The 22,160-nt window shown below is 40.2% G+C and overlaps 1 protein-coding gene across 1 annotated transcript in view; it reads right to left on the bottom strand.

Annotated features, from left to right (window-relative positions):
• Positions 1 to 2,131: 2,131 nt before the first annotated feature.
• Positions 2,132 to 22,160, bottom strand: part of LOC103177204 (sister chromatid cohesion protein PDS5 homolog B) — an 86,540-nt gene continuing 66,511 nt past the window's right edge. The window contains 13 exon segments of the mRNA XM_007891275.2: positions 2,132 to 3,310; positions 5,053 to 5,194; positions 5,935 to 6,057; positions 6,831 to 7,261; positions 8,069 to 8,180; positions 10,480 to 10,625; positions 11,359 to 11,421; positions 13,381 to 13,500; positions 14,295 to 14,427; positions 17,019 to 17,043; positions 17,046 to 17,132; positions 20,522 to 20,726; positions 21,278 to 21,401. Of these exon segments, the coding sequence (XP_007889466.2) occupies positions 3,275 to 3,310; positions 5,053 to 5,194; positions 5,935 to 6,057; positions 6,831 to 7,261; positions 8,069 to 8,180; positions 10,480 to 10,625; positions 11,359 to 11,421; positions 13,381 to 13,500; positions 14,295 to 14,427; positions 17,019 to 17,043; positions 17,046 to 17,132; positions 20,522 to 20,726; positions 21,278 to 21,401 (1,747 nt within the window). The 3' untranslated portion in view covers positions 2,132 to 3,274.

The raw sequence follows: 22,160 nt of genomic DNA, 5'->3' as shown, positions 1-22,160 counted from the left end.
CCACAAATATAATCAATTCACTTTACAGTCTATTCTGTGAAGCGCTTTGAGGCGTCTAGAAGACGTGAAAAGCGCTACATCAAATGTAAGGATTATTATATTATTATTATATGCTGTGAGTTCCTGAGGTGAGGAGATGCTGTCGGGAGCCAATCAGGAGAGCCTCGGTCTTGCTGACATTCAACTGTAGAAAGTTGGCTCTCATCCAGAACTTGATGTCTGACAGGCAGTCTGTCAGGACAGCAGTGGTCCTGGAGTCAAAAGTGGAGGCAGAGAGATACAGTTGGGTGTCATCTGCGTACATGTGAAAGTTGACCCCATGCCTGCGGAAGATGTCAACAAGAGGAAGCATGTACAGGTTGAAGAGGAGAGGACCAAGGACACAGCCCTGAGGAACACCGCACAAGATGGTGCAGGGGCTGGAGGAGAAGCTGTTTGTGGAGACAAAATGGAGCCGGTGTGAGAGATAGGATCTGAACCATTCAAGAACAGAATCTTGATGGTTAAGGTTAGATGAGAGGTGGTGGAGGAGGATAGAGTGGTTCACAGTGTCAAAGGCAGCAGAGAGGTCAAGGAGACAGAGGGAGCCCTAGTCACAGATGGACAGAATGTCATTTTTCACCTTGACTAGGAGATAAATCTATGCGACTTATCTATCCGCCTTATCTATGCAGTCGAACCAATATAACACCGTACATGACCCCCAAAAAGATTTCCAACTTCACCACACAATTTTTGCAGTTTTAGTGTAATCTTAATATATAAACTGACCTGTATAATGAACAGCATTTTGTGTTTGATGGCAGTCAAATTACATACACAAGACAAAAGAGTGAAGTTTGAAGCAGAATTTGACCAGAGCTCATGCAAACAATTTTGTTTTTAAAGAATATTTGGGCACTGATCAACACTGATGTCTTTTCACATGTCTGAGTAAAAAGACATTTGTTTCACATGCTGATATTACACACACTGAAAAACAATTCCATGCATTTACATTTTTGTACAGTCTTCGATAGAATACCGACATGCCTGCACAAGCTAACCATTCACAGCGATGAATTTTTCCACTTATGCTTTTAATAGTACCAAGTCATAACATCCTCAGCACTAAACACCTGCTTTGTTGACAAGCACCACATTCTATCAATTTTTCTATTTTTTAAAAAAAGCCCCCAAAAAGTAGAGTGCATCGATTCAGATCGCTTTACAATTTCTTTTTAGAAAGGTAACTGAAAATATTCACGCAGTGATGCCTTTGGTTTCAACAGTATTTTGTACAGCAAACAGCTTTGCTAATTCTACAGAACTACTGAATTGCATCAAGTCATTGCTGGGCTGTAGAAATAAACAACTGCAATATTTTTGTACCATCTTACGGTTAATTTACAAAAAGAAACCAATGCCCTTAATCACTAATAAAGCAGTCGGCTATCTCCGTAGAGTTCAAAACTGTAAAGCTAGGTCAAGCATAGCAATTACAAATGATCTTAAGGAAAGCCATCAACAGATCAAAGGTGTAACTACCACCATTTTTAATATGAATATCAGTACTACTTTAAGGTATCAAAATCTGCACAGCTAAAAGTCTAATGAAATGAAACATTGACTTGACTTACTTTCTGTACGTAGTTAATATTTTTCCATAGCTTTCCAGATTGTAATAATATGTGCATTTGATGTAGCGCCTTATCACGTTGTTGAGAGGTCTCAAAGCACCTCACAGAATATACTGTAAAGTGAATTGACTGTATATTTTGTGGGCAAGACGAGGGAGCTAATGGAGCACAGCAGTGTTCCACAAACAGTCATTGATTAAGTGACCAAATTATTATTATTTTTTGGAAGGGATTATTACCCCCAGAAAAGAGATCCGCCAATTGACTAACAACTGGGTTCCTACTTACTGCTGGGTAAATAGAGGCATGTGGAGGTAAGAAATTTGTCCAAGGTTTTGCCCTGCCTGAGAATCGAACCTGGGTCCTCTTCCTTGCGAGGCAAATGCTCTAACCAGTATGCCACTGGACGACCTCTGTGGAACATCAAAATCTCTTAATTTGTGGCAGCGACTCATATTCACAACGTACACTTCACCTCCCAAATGGAAATCTCTCTCCAGTGACTCAAATAGTTAACTTTGTAAAACAAAATAATTTTAATCTGATTAGGCCCAAATGTTGGTACAGATCAATATTACAGAAATAAAAATTAACAAGGAAAATAAAGAAATATTATTGCAGGCATTTTTAACGATATGTCAAGTGCATTTCAAGCAGAGACTAACAGCAAAGAGGCTCCTTCTCATTAACCAATCACATACCACAATAGCTGACGCATGATCTAATTCTGTAGAGAACCACAATTCAGGGAGATTTATCCTTCAAAATACACATTAAGTTTTTTTTCTCTTTTCACTATAACAAGGCAAGCTCAGTTACAGAATTTTATTGATACAGTAGATGATACAAATTTGACGGGGAGGCAACTAGAGTAAAAGTGTACAACTGTTAATGTCTAACACACCAGCAGTATTAAAATATTTTAACTAAAACCATTTTTTTTGAATTTTAGCCAAGAGTCCAGATGATTCTGGTATCAATACTGACAAGTGAAGTGCATTTTCAGCTGACTTCACATTTTATACAACAGAAGATTTTCTGTCTAACATCTTCAGTGGTAGAAAGCAGAAGCGCTAGGGCAGAGTACAGTAACAAATATCTTCAAGTGAAACAAAAGGAGATTTAGAAGAGGTTACTTTCAACAAATTAACCACAGAAGTATGTGATGCAGCAAAATGCAATAATCCATTTTTNCTCTCCTTGAACTAGTTTCCTCTCTGTAACAGGATGCCACAGAAGGTACAAATATTAACAAGGCTTAAGTATTGCTTAAGTTGTTGACGTTCATTATAACCAACTTTCCTCACCCCACACAGTTAATACACAGTTGTGTGTTGGCGTTTTAAAGCTGTAATTTAAAAGCTATACAAGCACATTTTAAATCAAAACATAAAAAAAATATTTACAATTTTATTTATTTCCATCTCTCTGTAAAGCTAGTACATTGTAGTCAGCATACATCAAAATGTACGACAACCCACAGTTTATGAATTAATGAGTTTGCCAAAAGCTTGTGGACTGGGGACTGCAAATGCATGGGTAGTAAATGCAAGATGCTTTCTTTAAGAACCAGTTGGACAGTGCCCTTTAGCCTTGAGCTTTACAGTAAAACAATTACCAGGTGTCTAATGCCCACATCAGATCACATTTACTTTTCATCTTCTTTCTCTCTTGTTGGGCTTGCGCCGCACCTGTTAAGAAACAAGTAGTTTAGAAGCAACTTGGCTTTTGAGAGATTGTGTGCAAAATTTGTGAGCTGGACATAACCGTGTGTAGGGAATGAATTTAAATCATGAAATTAACTACCTATCAAAAAAATTCATATCATTTTGCAAGAGGCCAATTATGTGAAAATCCATGTTTTCCATTAATCCAACCCTCAGTTGTTAAACTAACCCGCAAATTAATCTCCAACATGGTCTTTAAACTTGCTAGACAGTTTCTTAGCCAATATCTGGTGGGAATGAAGAATATTCTTCACGAAAATGAGCAGAATGAGCAAAGCAACCCAAACCATTATCAAATAATAAGAGCCAGTTATGTTGTGGATGATCTAATATCCTATTTCAGCATCCAGCTGTTTCTTAAGTGAATCCAAGTGTCCTGGCCTGAACCATGTTTCACTTTAAGTGGTGCCATGGAATTTTTAACATCCATCTAACGTTGATTATCCTCTGTAACAATAATTGGTTTATTTTTCTTCTCACTTCACTTCCCACTCGTAAGATTGACAAACAATTATTTAAAAATGTACAATCTACAGGTTTCATTCAAGGCATGTAAACAATAACAACAAAATTACATTTGTATAGCGTCCTTCACATTGGGAGGACATCCTAAGGCGCTGGACAGTCAGTGTTTCAGATCCGAGCTGCGGGTCAGGATTGGGGAGGATGGAGGGCAGGGGGGGGAGGAAGCACGATCAAAGAGAAGGGTCTTGAAGGTGGCAAGGGAGGGGGCGAGGTGGAAGGAAAACTGGATGGAGTTCCAGAGGGTGGGGGCAGAGTGGCGTGCATGAGAGTTTCAGCGGCCTGCGGTGTGAGACAATGGCAGAGCCGGGCGATGTTGTGGAGCTAAAGGAAGGCAGAGCAGGTCATGGCACGGATGTGGGGTAGAAAAGATAGTTGAAGGTCAAACAAAACGCCAAGGTTCCAGACTGGCTCAGTAAGGTGGAGTGTGCATCCACGGATGGCGATGCTGTCAGTGCCTGGGGTGTGGAGGCGCTGATGCGAGCCAACAGGAGAGCCTTGCTGACGTTCAAATGAAGATAGTTAGCTCTCATCCAGGACTTGATGTCCGATAGACATTCAGTCAGGACAGCAGTGGTCCTGGAGTCAAGGGTGGAGGCAGAGAGAATTAGTTGGGTGTCATCCACATACATGTGGAAGTTGACCCCATGTCTGCGGATGATGTCACCAAGAGGGAACAGATAGATATTGAAGAGAAGGGGACCAAGCCACCCTGAGGAACGCCACACAAGACAGTGCGGGAGCTAGAGGAGAAACCGTTTGTGGAGATGAAGTGGAGGCGATGTGAGAAGTACGATCTGAACAGTCAAGGACAGAGCCGTGAAGTTTGAGGTGAGAGAGGCAATGGATGAGGATAGAGTGGTCAATAGTGTCGAAGGCAGCAGAGAGGTCAAGGAGGACAATAAGGCAGAGGGAGCTCTTGTCAGATGGACAGAATGTCATTTGTCACTTTGACCAGGGCTGTTTCTGTGCTGTGGGCAACAACAACAACAAAATTACATTTATAGAGCGCCTTTTACGCAGGGAGGACATCCCAAGGCGCTGGAATCAGGGGTCAGGATGGAAACCCAATTGGAGGGGTGTGTGAAGGGAGTGGGTGGGAGCGGAAGGAGTGAAGCTGGGGAGCAACAACTCATTACAGATCCAGTAAAAACCAAAGTTATGTAATGCAGACTTAACCATACCTTCAGTGTACTTGATTCATTATCCTCCTCCATGGTCACACCATCCACTGAATGTTCTTGGGAAATATCCATGTTCCCTGGTGAACCTTTGTGATGTGAATTATTTTCTCTACCGGCTGCTTGCCTTGTTCTTCCACCACGGCTGTAAGACAGGTATAAATGTGAGCTGAACAAAATGGGTGAATGAACTGTGATATAATAACAATAATCGCTGCATTTGACATCATCCCAAAGAGCTTCACAGGATTTACTGTGAAGTAGAGTGACTGTTTATTTGTAGGCATACATGGCAGCTCAAATACGCACAACAATATACCACAAACTGCCATGAAATGAATGACCAATTTTATTAGGGAGATTGTTGGCCAGGACACAGAGGGAAACTACCTTCTCTTTTCAAGTAGTTACATAAGATCTTTAACGTCCACCTAAACAGGCACACAGGGCCTCAGTTTAACGTCTCCGAAGGATGGCACCTCCAATAGTGTAACACATCCATTCCACTACACTAGAATGCCAGCTTAGACAATGCAACTGAGTCCCAAAGTGGGGCTTGAACCCACAATCTTCTGACTGAGAGCCAGGCTGACACACACACTAAGCGGTGCATAAATCAATCAAATTACTACCAGAGGCTTAGAAAGATAGCATTGTTGTGACTGGTTCTACACTTGCCCTTGTACATCTATGTATTTTTTACTTGGTGCAAATATTATTTTAGTAAAGGTAGGAGTGGTCTCACTCAAGCTTTTACATCCAGGTATTTAAAAAAAATCAATTCAAAGCAATTCATATTACAGCAGCAGACAATACTGATTGAGCTGTGATGTTTACTTGTTTATTTAAATGGTTTTAATTGCATACATCCCATAGACCACTTACAAATTTCTCTTTGGCTGCGGGGTTGGGGGTGACTGCGGCGTTTTTGGTGGCCTTCCTCGCTTCTTCTGTGGCGTTGACTCAGTAGATAGAGACTTGTTCACACCCGACTCTGGACTTTCTATTCTATAACATGAACAATTCCAATAAATCAGAATTCCTATCAAATTTACAGAATGAGCAAAGAAACCCAAACCATCAAAATAATCCCATCTAATTACACTTCTCTCCTCCACCAACACACACACACAAACAAGCATACGCACGAGCACGCAAAAGTATGAGCACACACGCACAACATGGAAGAGGTGAGCCAAATGGTCCGTTTCCATGCTGTCTCATTCTTTGTCCTCTACGTAAATACCCAGGCTTGAATAGAGGGGAAAAAATAATTTTTATAGCACCTTACATGTTAAAAGTGTCAAAGCATTTTACAGAAGTTATTAAATGCAGCAGCCATTTTTCACACAGCTATGTCTCACAAACAACGACGAGATGAATGACCAATTTTATGCGGTAAAGCAACAGGGGAATAAATCATCAATGAGGCACTTTGTACAAGTTGACTAAAATATAGATCAAGCGGTATTTTTTATAACCTACCCTACCAAATGCGGCTCTGTAATGTCATTAAAGCTGTTGTAACTAGTTTACACATCACTGACTCTTCACGATCTCAGAGCATTTCCCAGAATTGTGCTTCAGTTAGTGAACTGAGACTTAATGATTTCTCAAACAAATCCAATATCCTGTATTATCGGAAATATTAGTTGAGCAGTTTAATGAGAAATGATAGGCATAAAGGCAATGAAGTACATTATATTGTATGTATGTTTGTATGTATGTATGCATGCATGCATGTCTTACACAAATAAAACCAATCGCATACAATTACCAACCTCTTCTGGGATTTTCTGGGTGTTCTTGGCTGTTTGGTTACTTTCTGCTTCTGCTCCTTATTTTCACTATCCCCATCTCCATCCTCAACCTCTGCTGATATTGCCCTCTTTTTCCCCTTCCTGCTGCCCTTTGCTGGGGCCTCTCCCTTGGGAACCTCCTCAATAGCAGCTTTCGGGGGCCGTCCTCTCCTCGACTTCTTTGGAGGGCTGTTCTGTTCATCTTCGTTCTGTAGAGGGTCCTCTTTTGATCTCTTCTCTTCTGGCCGCTGCTGATCGTCCGATTCAGATCCTGCTGCCGCCCTCTTACGTCCTCGCTGACCTGGTCGTGTGGATTTGACCTGATCCAGAAGCTCTGTGCTGGAGCGGTCCTCTTGATCTAACGTGAGTGCGGAGGCACCTTTCTTTCGTCCTCTTGGTTTATCAGTTTCTGACTGTAAAGAACAATTGGTTACTCACTGGAGCGTGGACTGAAGAATTGAGACAAAAATCCACCCACATGATCAAATTAAAAAGGTTGCGATTTCCCTCAACGTTTGTTATACAGCCTCATGATTATACAGAGACTAAAATACTTTCACCAGGACTCATTCCACGAGCACATTATTACTACAGATTCAGATAAAATCTCTGAACCCGAATAATACTAAGTTGATTTTTACTGAAGATTTGGAATGTTGCTTGCAGCTTTCTCAGCTCACATTGTAATAAAATTTTACATTTATATACTGCCTTTCATAAAGTGTGACGTCCCAAGGCGCATAGTAATACTGGCTTGGCAGTGCCAAGTTGCTACCTGAGAGGGGTAGGAAGGAAAGATGACTGAAAGTACAGTCAAAGAGATAAGTCATGAGACGGACCTTGACAGTTCCAGGGAGAGAGGCATGGTGCCTGGAAGCTCAGTCATCAATTTTGGGCGGATGGAGTGAGGAATATACAGCATACCAGAGTTAGAAGTATATATATTATATATACACACACACTTGAAAAGAAAAAAATTGCAAGGCTATGGGGAAAGAGCGGGACTACTTGAATAGCTCTTTCAAAGAGCTGGCACAGGCACAATGGGCTGAATGGCCTCTTTCTTGCTGTAAGATTCAATGAGGCAATCTTAAAAAGTACTTCAAAAGATCTAGTGCATACGCATAGTGTACAACTTCAATCGCATCATTTAAACAATATCATGCAATCTATGCGTGTGTGAAACAAAAACACAGAGGGTCTGGTGTTTCCGATCATACCCTCATGTGGTCCGCATCATCCCTTCTCTCCAATTTTTTTGCTGGAAGAGGTGGTGTCTTCATCACTGTGATGTCTTCATTTTCACTGTGGTCCACTTCAGAGCTTTCAACCCTTGAAATATGATACAAATCCCAGGTTAAGGCATCAAAATACAATTGACACAACCAAATTCAGTTCTTGTATAAAATCCATTCTCCTGTATAAAGAATTCTCATCCATCTATTTCTGCTCCATTAACCTAAAAGTAAACATCACAAATTCCCCTTGCAAACAAGCGCTAAACACTTACTTCATTTGAAATGCATCATTTTCCACTGGAAAATTTGCACCTCAGCATTAAGTAGAGAATGTATTTGAGCAACGGGAGTGACTGTAGCCTTGAAATTGTTGGAAAACATAAATATATTGTTGTAGTATACACTTGATCTTTAAATTGGGAATAGTGCCAGTAGCATCACAGTGCCAATGTCAATAGCCAGTATGCTCCATGACATTGATGTGCGAGGACATTTCAAGGATTACAATGTAAACATTGAGTTAATAATTTGTGCTCAATTACCAGGAAACCCTATATTCCATGTAAATTACAAAAGACTAATTTCTTAACTTTTGTTTCTCTAAAAACAGCATTACTTGTGCTCCATTTTATAAAATTAAAATGTTAACCTCAGAATCCGTGAAGTGATTCAATAAGCTTTTAATAAACTCTCCAGGGAACGCAACTTATAAATGAGCATCATTGAGGTGCAAATAATGAACCAAAAGAACTGGCTAACTCAGCATTTCTCTATTCTAAATACCAACTCAAACAACAGATGATATGTACTTATCTTTGCCCAAACGTTGGATAAACGTTAAACATGAAGATCAACCTTTCGACATTTATTCAGCTTGGATGAATGTGTGAGAAAAATACTTTGTTCAAAACAGTTAACACAAATATAATCATAGGGGAGTTGAGGGAGAGAGAGAGAAAGAGAGGATCGAATGAAAGGAAGTAGATGGTTCTGCTATGGTACCTGGTGCCATGGCCTGAGAAGATGCCAGGTTATAATGCTTCTCCGGGTTAGGAGAAATCTGCTACCAGTTGGAATACAAGGCTATTCTCTACAGGGATAGCAGACATTTTGTTTTGCATGGACACAACCATGAACATCTCTTCATGCCAAGGCAAATCTGGGAGGCAGACTGGTTACCTGCCCTCTGAGAAGCAGACAAGTTCAAACAGTCCTGTTTCATGCAATTAAATTATTTTAAAAATAAGTATAAATTACTGTTCAATATATACACACAGTAAAATATACTCTAAAATACACACTTCATCTCTATGCCTCACTGGAAATGTGGCTTTATTATTGTTAAGGTAATGGGTGAAGGATATTGCAGGAGTGACCATCTGATATAATCCATCTGAAATGGTATTAAACAGCTTCCCAATCGTCTTTGCCTATACTTGCTCCCCAGAAGACAATGACTGATGCTGGGCAGTGGCTCCAAAGGCAGCAGTACCCATCCAGTACCCCTACCCAAGTTACCATTGATCATACACCAGCTTTTACAGTCAGTGTTAGAGGCGGCATCACAGATTGAGCCTAATTCTTGTCCTCACCTGACATCCACACAAATGTACTTCCAGCAGGAATCACTGGATAGTGATCAGGAGCAGGAACCCTGGCCGTTTTTTTCCTCTGTAGCCAAGAAAGAATGATCAAAGCTGTGCCCTTTCTGGTCTGTATGGCTCAGTACACCACCACTTGTTGCATTTTACCCACTGAGCAGTGGTAGGTCACAACCTGTCCACTTTGACAGTATTCTGCAAATGGATATTTGCCCAGACACTAAGCCTTCATTCTTCTGCTACTTCTGCAGGACATTGACTGGTTTGTGTTGTTTGTTTTTACCACTCTTCTAAACATGCAGTGAAGACCATCTGCAACTTCACCCTCTAGGCTGACTATACAGAAAGGGAATCCTATATTTCAGTAGTAATACTGAGGTCTGGTTTTATTGAAATAAAGCTTGCAATTGTTTTCAAAACAAGATTGAAGATGTACTTATTAAAAACTTTGAACCATTTTCCCTTAAAAAGGGAAAGGCTCCCATTAGACCTTTGAGTACTGATTTCAAAGCGCACATTCAATTTCTTGTGAATTACAAGTTCGAAATCTACAAAGGCAAAATGCAAAGAAGGAAACACATACTGGGAATTAGACCTCCCATCCCAGAATAAAATGCCTATGTTATACTTGTTTTGCTGCTGAAATGTTCCTGAGGAGGCTAACATTTCAGCTTAGAAACAGGGTATTTTAATAGATTGATTCTCTCAATAATCAGATTGGATGCCTATTTGATTTCAAAAGATTTAATGACAGAATTGACTGAATGCATGTAAACATTTGTCATGCTGTACCTTCCTTTACTTCTTCCAGGAGAACTAGGGTTTGAGTTGCTGCTGGCATTGCTCATAGTCTCCATTCTTGAGGACTTGGTCTGTGCCTGCTTCCCTGCTGACGACAGAGGCTTATTCACTGCACCAAGTACATTAGTTGCCTTTGGCTACGTGGAATAGAAATCCAACATGATTAAACTGAGGCACTAACTCGGAGACAAAAACATGCCTTAAAACAAAGTAGCAAAAGTTTTCAATTTTAAGGCTTAATTACAACAACATGAACTTATACAGCACACTCTACGCAGGGTAGCATCTCAGAGCGCTTAACAGTGGTAGAGACTGACACTGAGCCTGGGGGAATGGGGGGAGGTGGCTGAGGCACGGTCTTCAGGCAGGACTTGAAAAGGGGGAGAGAAGGGGCAAGGCAGAGGGATTGAGGGAGTGGTCCAGAGTTTCAGGGCATAGTGGCTGAAAGCTCGATCTCCGATGGTGGGGGCGGAGGATGCGAGGGACGAGCAGGAGGTTGGTGCCAGTCGAGCAGAGGCACCAGGTGGTGGATTGGGGAATGAGGAGTTTGGAGAGGTAGGGAGGTGCCAGAGAGTGAAGGGATTTGGACTCAACTGTGAGGATCTTGAAGTTGATCAGTTCGGTGATGGGGAGCCTAACCAGAACTGGTGAGATGGGGTACTGAGTTTGATCCGAGTAAATAATTAACAAATCTAACTGATTGAATGCAGGTTGTCTTAAAAGCTTTGTAGAAATTGCACTGCAGAACCAAACCATTCTGCGGTTGACGATACAGTACTGTACTGTAATTTATTACCATCGCAGCATGACATCAAATATTTCATCCTACAAATGTATTAAAATACAAAACATATTTTTAAAAATATATACCTTTCCAGGTGTGAAAAAGGCTTTCATTTCTGAAGGCAGATAATTTTTGTTGTTGTTGAAGTTCTGAAATAAACAAACAAATCATACAATTTCAGTTGTTATCACTGTCCAAAAATTGAGTTACTGAAGAGGATGCCAAAGACAAGGCCAGAAAAGGCAAGATTCTTTGCTAACTAGAAGCAGATGAACACAGGCTATTCCCAGTTGGGAAACTGGCCGAAATTGGTAGCGAGCATGAAGCATAACGCACATTAAGAGTATAAAGCATTATACTTTGAGTTTACCCTTCGAAGAACATAACATCAGAGGAAAAGAATCCTTGTCTGATAAGATGACAACTTTAATCAGGACAAATCTCATATCAATTAATCCCAATGGCTGCTCGGATTTTACACTCTTATGTTATTTTCACTAATTGGCCAAATGTGAGGGGGAAAAAAGGGAAATACTACACATATCCATTTTTTTAAAAAAAATTCATTTTAATCTCCACCCACTGATATGACAAATACTTTTAGTTTACACTAAACACTTAACCAGGAGCCAAGTGTAATAATAACCTTTGCAATTGACATCGTGCCTGTAATGTTGACATTTCTCAAAGTGCTTTAGTTATGACTATTAAGTATAGCAGATTATATTGATAGGCAGATGAGGCGACCGATTTGTGCATAGCAAGGTCCCAAAAATCACCAATTTATCTGTAAAGTTGTTTGCCAGGATAGCAGAAGAAACTTTTCTTTTCAAATATTGCCTCAAATTAACTTCCACCAAGAACATGCAGATGAGACCTTGGTGCAACATCCCACCTGAATGTCAGCATCTCTGGCAATGCAATGCTCCACCCCACCAAAGCTGCACTGGAGTGTTAGCCTAGATTGTGAGCTCAAAATCCCCTACATGATGCTTGAATCTACAACAGAATGCTATTAACTGAGACAAGCCACTAAGAGAATCAGTTATAAATAAAGGTTAATTCAGCACAAATATGCATGTTAATTCAATGCCCTCCCAATGATGTTTAGCGAATCTTCTACCCATTTATGCCATTATCAGCATCTCACCATTATGGATAGATCAAAAAGTTAATATTAAATCGATTATTGGAACATATTCTTTTTTAAAATAAAAGTCCCGATGTCAACATTCAGCTTTTAATTCTCAATAACACATTTTGTCTTGCAAACGCATCAAGGAAGTGGAAATCATGCATAGGAAAGGATGAAACAAAAACAGACGTCGCTGGAAACACTCAGCAGGTCAGGCAGCATCTATGGAGAAAGGAAAGTGAGTTAACGTTTCCGGTCCACGACCCTTCGTTAGAACTGGGGCATGTTGGGAGGGAGAGGCTTCTAAGGGCTAACAGAGAGTGGGGAGGTAGGGCAAGGAAGACAAAGAAGAAAATGGGTTATCGGACAGGGAGTGATGGGTTAAAGAGGTGTTAATGATGCAAAACAAAGGGGGGATTGCCATAGGAAAGGATGCCTGGCAGGAGGGTTTCTATTTAAAATATCAGTAGATACAAGAGAACAACAACAACAACAAGATTCCATTTATTGAGCGTCTTTCACGTCGGGAGGACGTCCCAAGGCGCTGTACAGTTGGGTCAGGACCCGAGCAGGGGGGAATGGTCAGAGGGAAGGGAGGGAGCGAGGAGGGGGTAGAGAGTCGAGAGGGGAGCTGAAGGCATGGTCAAAGAGAAAGGTCTTGAGACCGGCCTTGAAGGAGGAAAGGGAGGAAGCGGCGAAGGCACTGGGGGATAGAGTTCCAGAGCCTAGGGGCTGAGAGGCTGAAGGCCCGGCCACCGATGGGAGGGCGGTTGGGGCGGGGGATGTGGAGCAGACCGGAGCCAGAGGAACGGAGGGTACGGGCAGGTAGGTAGGGGGATAGTAGGTCAGAGAGGTAGGAGGGAGCGTAGGTGAGGGTGAGGATCTTGAATTCGATCCTCTGGAATTTACTCCCCGGATGAAAGTGACAGCTTCCATCCGAGATACTTGTTTAAAATCAATAAACTACACAAACCTTGTCAGGTTGAGTGAAGTATTTAGCGGGGAGCACTGGGTCCTTGGGAGATTCCAGGCTGTACGTAGTACTTTTAGAGATGATGATGTTCATTGCGACATCACAAACTGTGTATAATTTCTGAAAGGAAACACACAGAATGACACTGGCTTTGCAGATCTAATTTTACAAATGAATCGTTCAAGATGTAAAACAGGGGGAAACAGTATTTAGGACCAGTGACCGCACGAACGCGCACACACGCACATGGGAGCTCCATTCTAATACCCTTCAATATAGCACTGCCTCGCCTATAAATAGGTAATGAACCCCTACAGTCTGTGATGTCAAATACATCAGTGTTACATTTGATTAATATTAATGATGCAGTAATCTTCCTGCCAATCAATAGCACAACTCAATGATGTTTACTGATGAATCTCATGGGGGTGTAAACACTCTTCAAAACTAATCTAGGGCACTGAGTACTGCATTCCCAGACTATATTACTTGCATCTTCCATTTCAAGACTGTGTGGGTAACGGGTGGGGAGAAAGGGGCAAAAACAAAAGTCTTAAGGTTCATTGTTTTGCTTAAACTCTTCTAAGGGCTTAATAGAACTAAGCCAACTGACAATAATACATATGAAAACTGAACATTAACCTGGATTTGTTTCTTCCTCCTCCCCTCAAACCACTGACATTCGTCTGGTCTCTAATTAGAAAAACATTGAACAGCCTTGGAAAAGGCACACGCACACACACATGCAAATTCCATTATAAACTCTTCAAGATAGCACCGTCTCGCTTATAAGCTGTATGGGTAATATCAAAGCACGAAAATCCCATAATGGCGACAACACCATCAGCTGGTTATCATGAACGTCCATGACTCGCGATGCTTTAATACTGGATATTTAGGAATGAAGGACAAACCTCATTTATCTTTGGGTCATCAGGCCCTTGGACATCCTTTGTCTGTTTAATGTTCTCCACCATTTTCCTGATGAAAGCATGACTGTTGTTTTCATTTTTAACCATCAGGATTTCAAGCATAAACCATAAACACCTGGAAAACACAATTAGAATATGTAGAGAACCAAAATATGTGCCCTGCCTGCCTCGCACCATATTGCCTTAAACCATAAAACTAAAATAAATGTATGCCGCCAAAACAGAACAAGAGGACATGGGTTTAGGATTACAAAGGGCAATTTCAGGACAGAAATTAGTATTTCTTTACCAAGAGGTAATTAACTGCTGGAACACGTTACCAGCAAGGGTGGTTGAGATGATGACATTGGATTTGTTTTAAAAGCTGCTCAAAGTGTGATGGGGAAACGGTAGGGTGGGTACTCTGTAAGGGTGAGATCAAATAGGCCAAAAGGCATTCTTCATCTGATGATGAGCAGCACCAAAACAGTAAAAGTTGACTTTCCCCATTCTTATTGCTAACATTTTCAAGAACTTCATGATGTAAACTAAATATTTTAAAATTAATTGGTTTTATTTTGTAAGTTTTAAAACAATCCTTTGTACACCAAAGAATGCCAACAGACAGGTCTTTGATTGGAAGGACATAGGATAACTCTCACACAAAAGGACCGCTAAACTCAGCAGATTAGTGTAATCTTCAAAGTTCAACTGTAAGTTTTCTTAACAGTTATTATTATTAACCATATTAACAACAATCCTTGTATTTGACTTATCACATTTCAAGTAATTCAAACGTCTCAAAGCTCAGCAGTAATTATTGTAAAGTGCAGTAATTGTATCTGTTGGGAGTTATTAAAATACAAAATAATCTGTGCATTTGATATAGTGCCTTATCACATCACATGGAGTCTCAAAATGCTTCACAATCTTTCACTGTAAAGTGTAGTGACTACATTTGTAGGAAAATGCAAGACAGGGTTACTTTGAAAAGGGCAAAGGTGTCAGCAGTGCTTTATAAAATAGGTTAATAATAATCCTTGAATTTGATATAGCGCTTTTCATGTCTTCTAGATGTCTCAAAACGCTTCACAGAATATACTGTATAAGTGAATTGACTGTTTATTTGTGAGCGAACGGCGGCAGCCAATTGCGCACAGCAGTGTTTCACAAACAGTTGTGGATTGAAAATGACCAATTTATTATTGTTTCGTTTTGGAGGGATTCTTATTAGGTGTGTGGAGTAAGGATCTTGCTTAGCTTGTGGTTTTTGAAATACTTTCCCAGTAATACTTCAATGAATTAAAATTTCATACGATTTCATTGCTCTGGTAAAAGTACATTGCAGATAAATCACCTGCGTGATTGGAGAAACACGATTAAACCACCTTTTTGGATGAGTATAATACCTTGCCCTCTACTGTTCTATAGCACAATTACAAATCAGCATCACATTAACTTACTCAAATTACTTCATAATAAAGGTACTGTTTTGCTTCTTTTAACTGTTATATTACAATTCAAGCCAGTTTTTGGAATCCTTAATGATTCGGATATTCAGCACATTGGAACTGGTGCCAGTGCTATCCTTTAATTTGCCCCATATAAAAATAATTATGTTTGATATAACACCTTTCATGTCAAGATGTCTCAAAATGCTTCACAGGATTTACCATAAAGTGAAGCAACTGTCTATTTTGTGAGCAAACGCCACATCCAATTTGCACACAATAATGTCCCACAAACAGCCATGAAGTAAATGGCCAATTTATCTGGAGGACAGTTGGCCAATACTCTCTTCTGATTTTAAATAGCATTATAGAATTTTTTAGATATGGGACTAGTCTTAGATGCAGATAACAACAACAATCCTTGCATTTGATATAGCGCTTTATCACGTCTTCGAGATGTCTCAAAGCGCTTCACAGAATAGACTGTAAAGTGAATTGACAGCATATTTTGTGGGCGAAACACAGCAGTCAATTTCGCACAGCAGTGTCCCACAAACAGTTGTGGACCGTAGTGACCAATTTATTTTTTGTAATTTATTTTGAAGGAATTATTCCCCCCGGAAAAGCTTCTGCAATCGAGTAACAATCGGGCTCCTATTTACTGCTAGGTAAACAGAGTCGTGTGGAGTAAGGAAACTTGCCCAACGTTTCGCCCTATCAGGAATCAAACCCAGGTACTCTCGCTTGCCAGGCAAGTGCTCTAACCTCTAAGCAAAATAAACACATTTTTAAAGCTTTTTTTCTTTTTGGAAAAGATGAATCTGGGCAGTGCTTTACTGGGGTGGGAAGAATGACCACGATATTGGATGTTAGGGAATGGTTGCAGAGATAACACATGCAGGTCTGTGTGAAGGGAAGCAGAGAAGTGTCACGGTTATTAATTTATTTTTTCTAGACCACCTGACTTGATAAGTGGGAGTCAGGTCTGCTCCCAGACTAACAATAATAGTTAGGAAGTGGGTAAGAGATTCCACAATTTAACGCAACATAACATGTAGGAGCAGGAGTAGGCCATTCGGCCCTTCAAGCCTGCCCTGCCATTCAATCATGGCTGATTTTCTAATCTAACTCCAGCTAATAACCTAACTCTGCCTTATCCCCATATCCCTTAATCCCTTTTGCAATAAGAAATCTATCTATCTCAGTCTTGAATATGTTCAAGTACTGAGCGTCAACAGACCTTTGTTAAGCAGAATAAACAGAAGCAAACACTTACTCTTTAATGTCTTTAAGCTGCTCATATCTTGGACCTTTACGTAGTCTGGATCGTGTGCAAGGAGGTGGATTGTGTATGGAACAACATATTCAGGTAGCAGGGATAACAACTTTTCTAGAGCGACACAAGAAATAAAAAAAGATAATTAGTGCCTGAATAAAAAAAACAAGAAAATAAGTGCATATTAATTTGAACTGAGAATTTCCTGAGCTTGCTACAGGAATGAGATGCACCCAAGACAATGACAGAGCCTAAAACTTACACCATTCAAACAAAAACAGTAATTGAAAACAAAACTCCTCCTAAATACCTGCTTTACAAAATACCAAGTATTGTAGTGCTTTTTTAAAAAATGATACACTATTATTCTCCTCTTTTAATCCTGCTACTTAGGTAAAGTCTTGGGTCTTTTTATTTTAAAAAGCAGAAAACCATTAAATTACCACTGTGCAGCAATATTTTGATCATTCTTTACAATGTTTTTATGTGTCAAATCCCAACCAAGGTAATTTTACAATGAATATAATTTCCTGAGTCAACTGAAGGTGGGGGCAAATGTTATATTTAGTAACTAAATTGGAGGAAAGATAGCAGGAGAGATCACAAGCACCAGAGATCTGAGTGCAACACCTGCAACACAACTTGCACTTAAATAGCACCTTTCAAATCAGGAGGATATCATAAAAAGCTCGACAATTCTAGCTGGCCACCAGAACTGAGAGTGGGAGCTGAGATGGGCAAAGAGAGATAAGATTTCCAAAAACATGGTCAAAGAGGTAAGTTTTGAAGGAGGAAGGGGTCAGATCAAGTTGGAAGTACCTGAGAATGAATTTCTAGAGAGTGGCAGTCACACAAGCACACAAAAAAACAAATGTTGCATTCATTAATATATATATATAATATATATATTAATGAATGTAGCATCCTAAAACATAAAACATAAAGCAATGGCAAAACATTTATGACCCATTTCTACTGCTGGAATGATATGATACGACTTCTACTCAAGATTTAATGAGGCAGGACAGATCCAAGCAATATGGTCTCTCGCATCAAACAATTTCCGCATATAGGACACTGACGTGGGGAAATTTGCTCGTTGTATCCGCGATGCATTCAACACTTTGACAGTTTTAAAACAGCACAATTTTTATTTCAAATGTATAGTTTATAGGCCTGTTTTAATAGAAGACTGCAGTGGTGCAAAGCATTTATCTCTTGAATGATGTAACTTGCATTTCTGTGCCAAAAATACAGTATAAAGATAAGTGGTAGAAATGGGCAATAAAGATTTTGGAAAATAGTATTTCAGCGATAGTCAAATAGACTTTGTTGGTGAGGGATGGTGGTGGGGAAGAGAAGAAAAGTACAAACAGTCAAAAAAGAAAATCTAGCCAGTAAAATATTTCAAGTTGGTCACTTGACCTGCAAGTTCCAACTCCACAGCTGAATTTGGGACTTGCCACAAGAGCAGCAAAAGGAGAACGTAGAAAGAATGTTTTCACCCGGAGAGTTGTTGGGATGTGGAAAGTCCTGCCCAGTAAGGTGTTGGAAGCAGAGCCCACTGCAACTTTCGAAAGGACAGTAGACAGGCATATAAAAGAGAGGGGCTTGAAGGAGTATGGGGATAAGGCGGGGTGTGGATTAAATTGATCTCCCTGACTGTGAGCTAGCGCAGACTCAATAGGCTCAATGGCTCCTTCTGCACACTAGATTTCTATGATTTTCAGTTGAAGTACAATAAGAAATTAAAATGTTTGTAAGGCACAAGAAAGTCTCAATCCTTCAAAAAACAGGATGGGAAAAAAAGAGATATGATAATGGATTATAGAGAATGTTCATTAAATATAAATTTGGGGCATGACATCGTTGTTTTCATTTTATTTATAAAGAAAAGAAATCCAGTTCAATTCAAAATGCTGCTTGAATTGAGATTTTGATGATATTATAAAACCAATGGAGAAAAACAATCAAATGAGTATTTTATAATAAAACAATCCCTGTATTTGATACATCGCCTTTAATCCTGTGAAGGCACTTCACAGGATTTACTGCAAAGTAAATGCCCATCTATTATGCAAGCAAATGTGAGAGCCAATTTGTGTACAGCAATGTCCCACAAACAGATATGAAGTGAATGACCAATTTGATTTGGGGAATTGTTGGCCAGGACACTCCCTTCTTTTTCAAATATTGCCATGGGATCTTTATTGCCTACCAAAACAGGAAGACAGGACCTCGGTTTAACCCCTCATCTGAGGAATGCTGAAACCAGCACTGACAACAGACCACCAATCCACAGACACTATGTTCCAACATTCTGCCCATGCGGGTCAACATTCTAGCTAACATTAGCAAACACGGGAATTGGCACTCAATGCTGAATTCTTAAATGTAATAATTAATGAAGAAAATGGAAAAATGCTATCTTAGTCATCATTTTCTTGAACCTGTCTTTTCTGAAACTCAGTCAGCCCTACCTCACCCTATCACAATTTCTGTGTAAACCCGTGAATCAGTAACAAGGGGCACAAGGTCAGGATTAGCACTGGAAAGGTTAAGTGGTAAATTAAAATAAACTTTTCCACACAGGGGGCTGCTAGAATATTGAAGATTTTCCCATAAGTAGCTATTGAGCTTAAACTATAGCAATATTTAAAGGAAACTGCACATGTGAAAAAAAAATGTAAGGGTTCTGGAAAAGTCCAGTGAATTGGGACTAAAGTTCCAAGATGCTTTCCTGAGTAAAGGACACTTGTCCACTCTAGGTGTGAGCACAGGCACAATTGGCCAAAATAGTTTCCTTCTGCATTATAATACTTCGGCTTATAAATGTAGTCAACAACTGCTCTCACATGCCACAAACCAGCTCCACACACCCCTGCTCCTCAGAGCTTGCCTCAATGAGGTGCATGTAAAATTCAGTAAATACCCAACAAACTAGATGTGTCCTTTTGAAGATCGTACATTTCTTGCAGATCTATAAAATCGCTTTCTACCAAGCAAACAAAAATTCCACATTTTCTCCATGAAATGAGAAATACTTTGCCATAAGAATAAGAAGGAATAAAACACTAGTTTGTTTAGCTGTTTTTTGCTTTTAGCGCAGGAAAGTTTGAAGCACTCCGAGATGCTACCCTGCGTGAAGGGTGCTATATAAATGCAAGTTGTTGTTGGTTTTGGCCAACCGGGTGTCTGGCATATGTGAATGCTGTCTCCATATTTATGAGTATCCAAATCAGACGGAAACTCACACGAATACAACCTACACATGAAAATTCTGGAATGGAATGCACACTCACTCTCCCCAAACGAACACACCCTGCTTACCCAATGCCAGAGCGTATGAGGTGCAGGTTGGCAAGAACCAAAGCTTGGGGACCTCAGAGTGTATGTTGGGGTACTGATGCGAGTTTAACTAGCTAAAACCGCATAGCTTGCCATTGAAAGCAATGTTTTATTTGATCCCGGCAATTGCTTCTGAACAACCTGCAGATACCCACCACTGACTGCCGCATGCTGCTTCAGGTATTCCCTCCGAAGGTTGATGTTTTTCACCAGGCACTGCCTAGCATGTGCTCTTCTCTCTTTTGCCGGGTCCTTTGCACACAGTGCAAACATTGCCATGTATTCCAGGGGCAGCCTCAATTTGGCAAGGCCCTTGTTGAGCTTCTGTGCAAATATCTGCCTCACTTGATAACATTCATCCTGTAAAGAAACAATTTCATAGCTACTTTCGTCGGCCAATGCAGAGATTAAAGAAAGAAAATATGAAGGAGGGCAACTGGGATCCACGGAAGCGTACCAAAGCGCGAGGCAGCAACCTCCAGCTTTCAACCTTCATAGGAACATAGGAATTAGGAGGAGTAGGTCATTCGGCCCTTCAAGCCTGCCCCACCATTCAACAAGATCATGGCTGATCTTCTAACCTAATTCCATCTGCCCGCCTTATCCCCATATCCCTTAATCACTCTATTCTTTAGAAATCTATCAATTTCAGTCCTCTCCTGAAGGCAACGAACAAAAACATTGCTTTAAATATTGCTGACATTTTGAGTGTCAAAAATGCAGGTTTCGATATCTAAAACTAAGTCTGTACTAAGTCAAAATTCTGTTTGCAATAGGTTTCAGAACACATCATAATTAAAAATGAATTTTCTTTGTAAAATTACACAGAATCAGCAACTTGGTATATGTGCCTTTATTTAAAAAAAACATAAAAAATGAAAATGACAATCAAAAGAGTTAAAGCAACTTACGTTCACTACCAGTGCACACAGCTGAATCTGTTCTAGGGTAATGATCTCATAGTAACAGGGTTCTTGTGCTAACTTCAGAACTGCACAGCCAGCTGCCAGGCGAAGGCGTGACATATCAGGTTTACTGTTGGAGAAAATAAAAGGAAGACAAGTGGGAAGAAAAATCATTTGCGTGTTAGTAGACTCTTGCAGAGGTTCATGAGACTGTCATCTGCCAGGACACATAGAAGGCCTGCGGACCCGAAATCAGAAGACAGATCAGAGGAGAGATGTTCACATTTTGCATGAAGAGGTTTTGTTTTGTTAAAATAAATAACACACGCAAATGCTGACAGATTGCCAACCACCAAACACATTTGCATTATCACCACCATGCAAGATCATCAGGTTTACTTACATCTCACTCAAGTTTCACATTTACAATTCACTAGCACAGAGTATAGTGGGTACCCAGGTACATGGTTTCTAATTTAATCGCACTGTACATCACGTCTCTCCAAAACAGCAGAATGTGACGTTCGCAGGATCCATTCATTAAAGAAGAGGATTTCCTGTAAGGTGGAAATTTCCTGTGAAGTTTGTAGCTGAGCACCTGGGGACCGTTGGCCAGGACACTGGGAGAAACTCCCTTTGCTTTTTCAAAAAGTGCCATGGGATACTTAGCATCCTTCTGAACAGGCAGACAGCACCTCAGTGCAACGTCTCATCCAAAGGATCTAAAGGACTTTGGATCATACAGAGGACATATGCACATCACCTCAAAGAACAGCGCAACAATACCTTGCGCGAATTTAAAAATAAGCTTCAAGGTCTTAGCTTGCCATTATTTGTTCAGAAAAGATATAAGTATTTTGCAATTTTAGTCCTTCAAACACAGTGACTG

The sequence above is a fragment of the Callorhinchus milii genome, unplaced genomic scaffold, assembly GCF_018977255.1.
Source record: "Callorhinchus milii isolate IMCB2004 unplaced genomic scaffold, IMCB_Cmil_1.0 Scaffold4, whole genome shotgun sequence".
Classification (NCBI taxonomy): domain Eukaryota; kingdom Metazoa; phylum Chordata; class Chondrichthyes; order Chimaeriformes; family Callorhinchidae; genus Callorhinchus; species Callorhinchus milii.
This window is presented reverse-complemented; position numbering and strand designations above follow the sequence as displayed.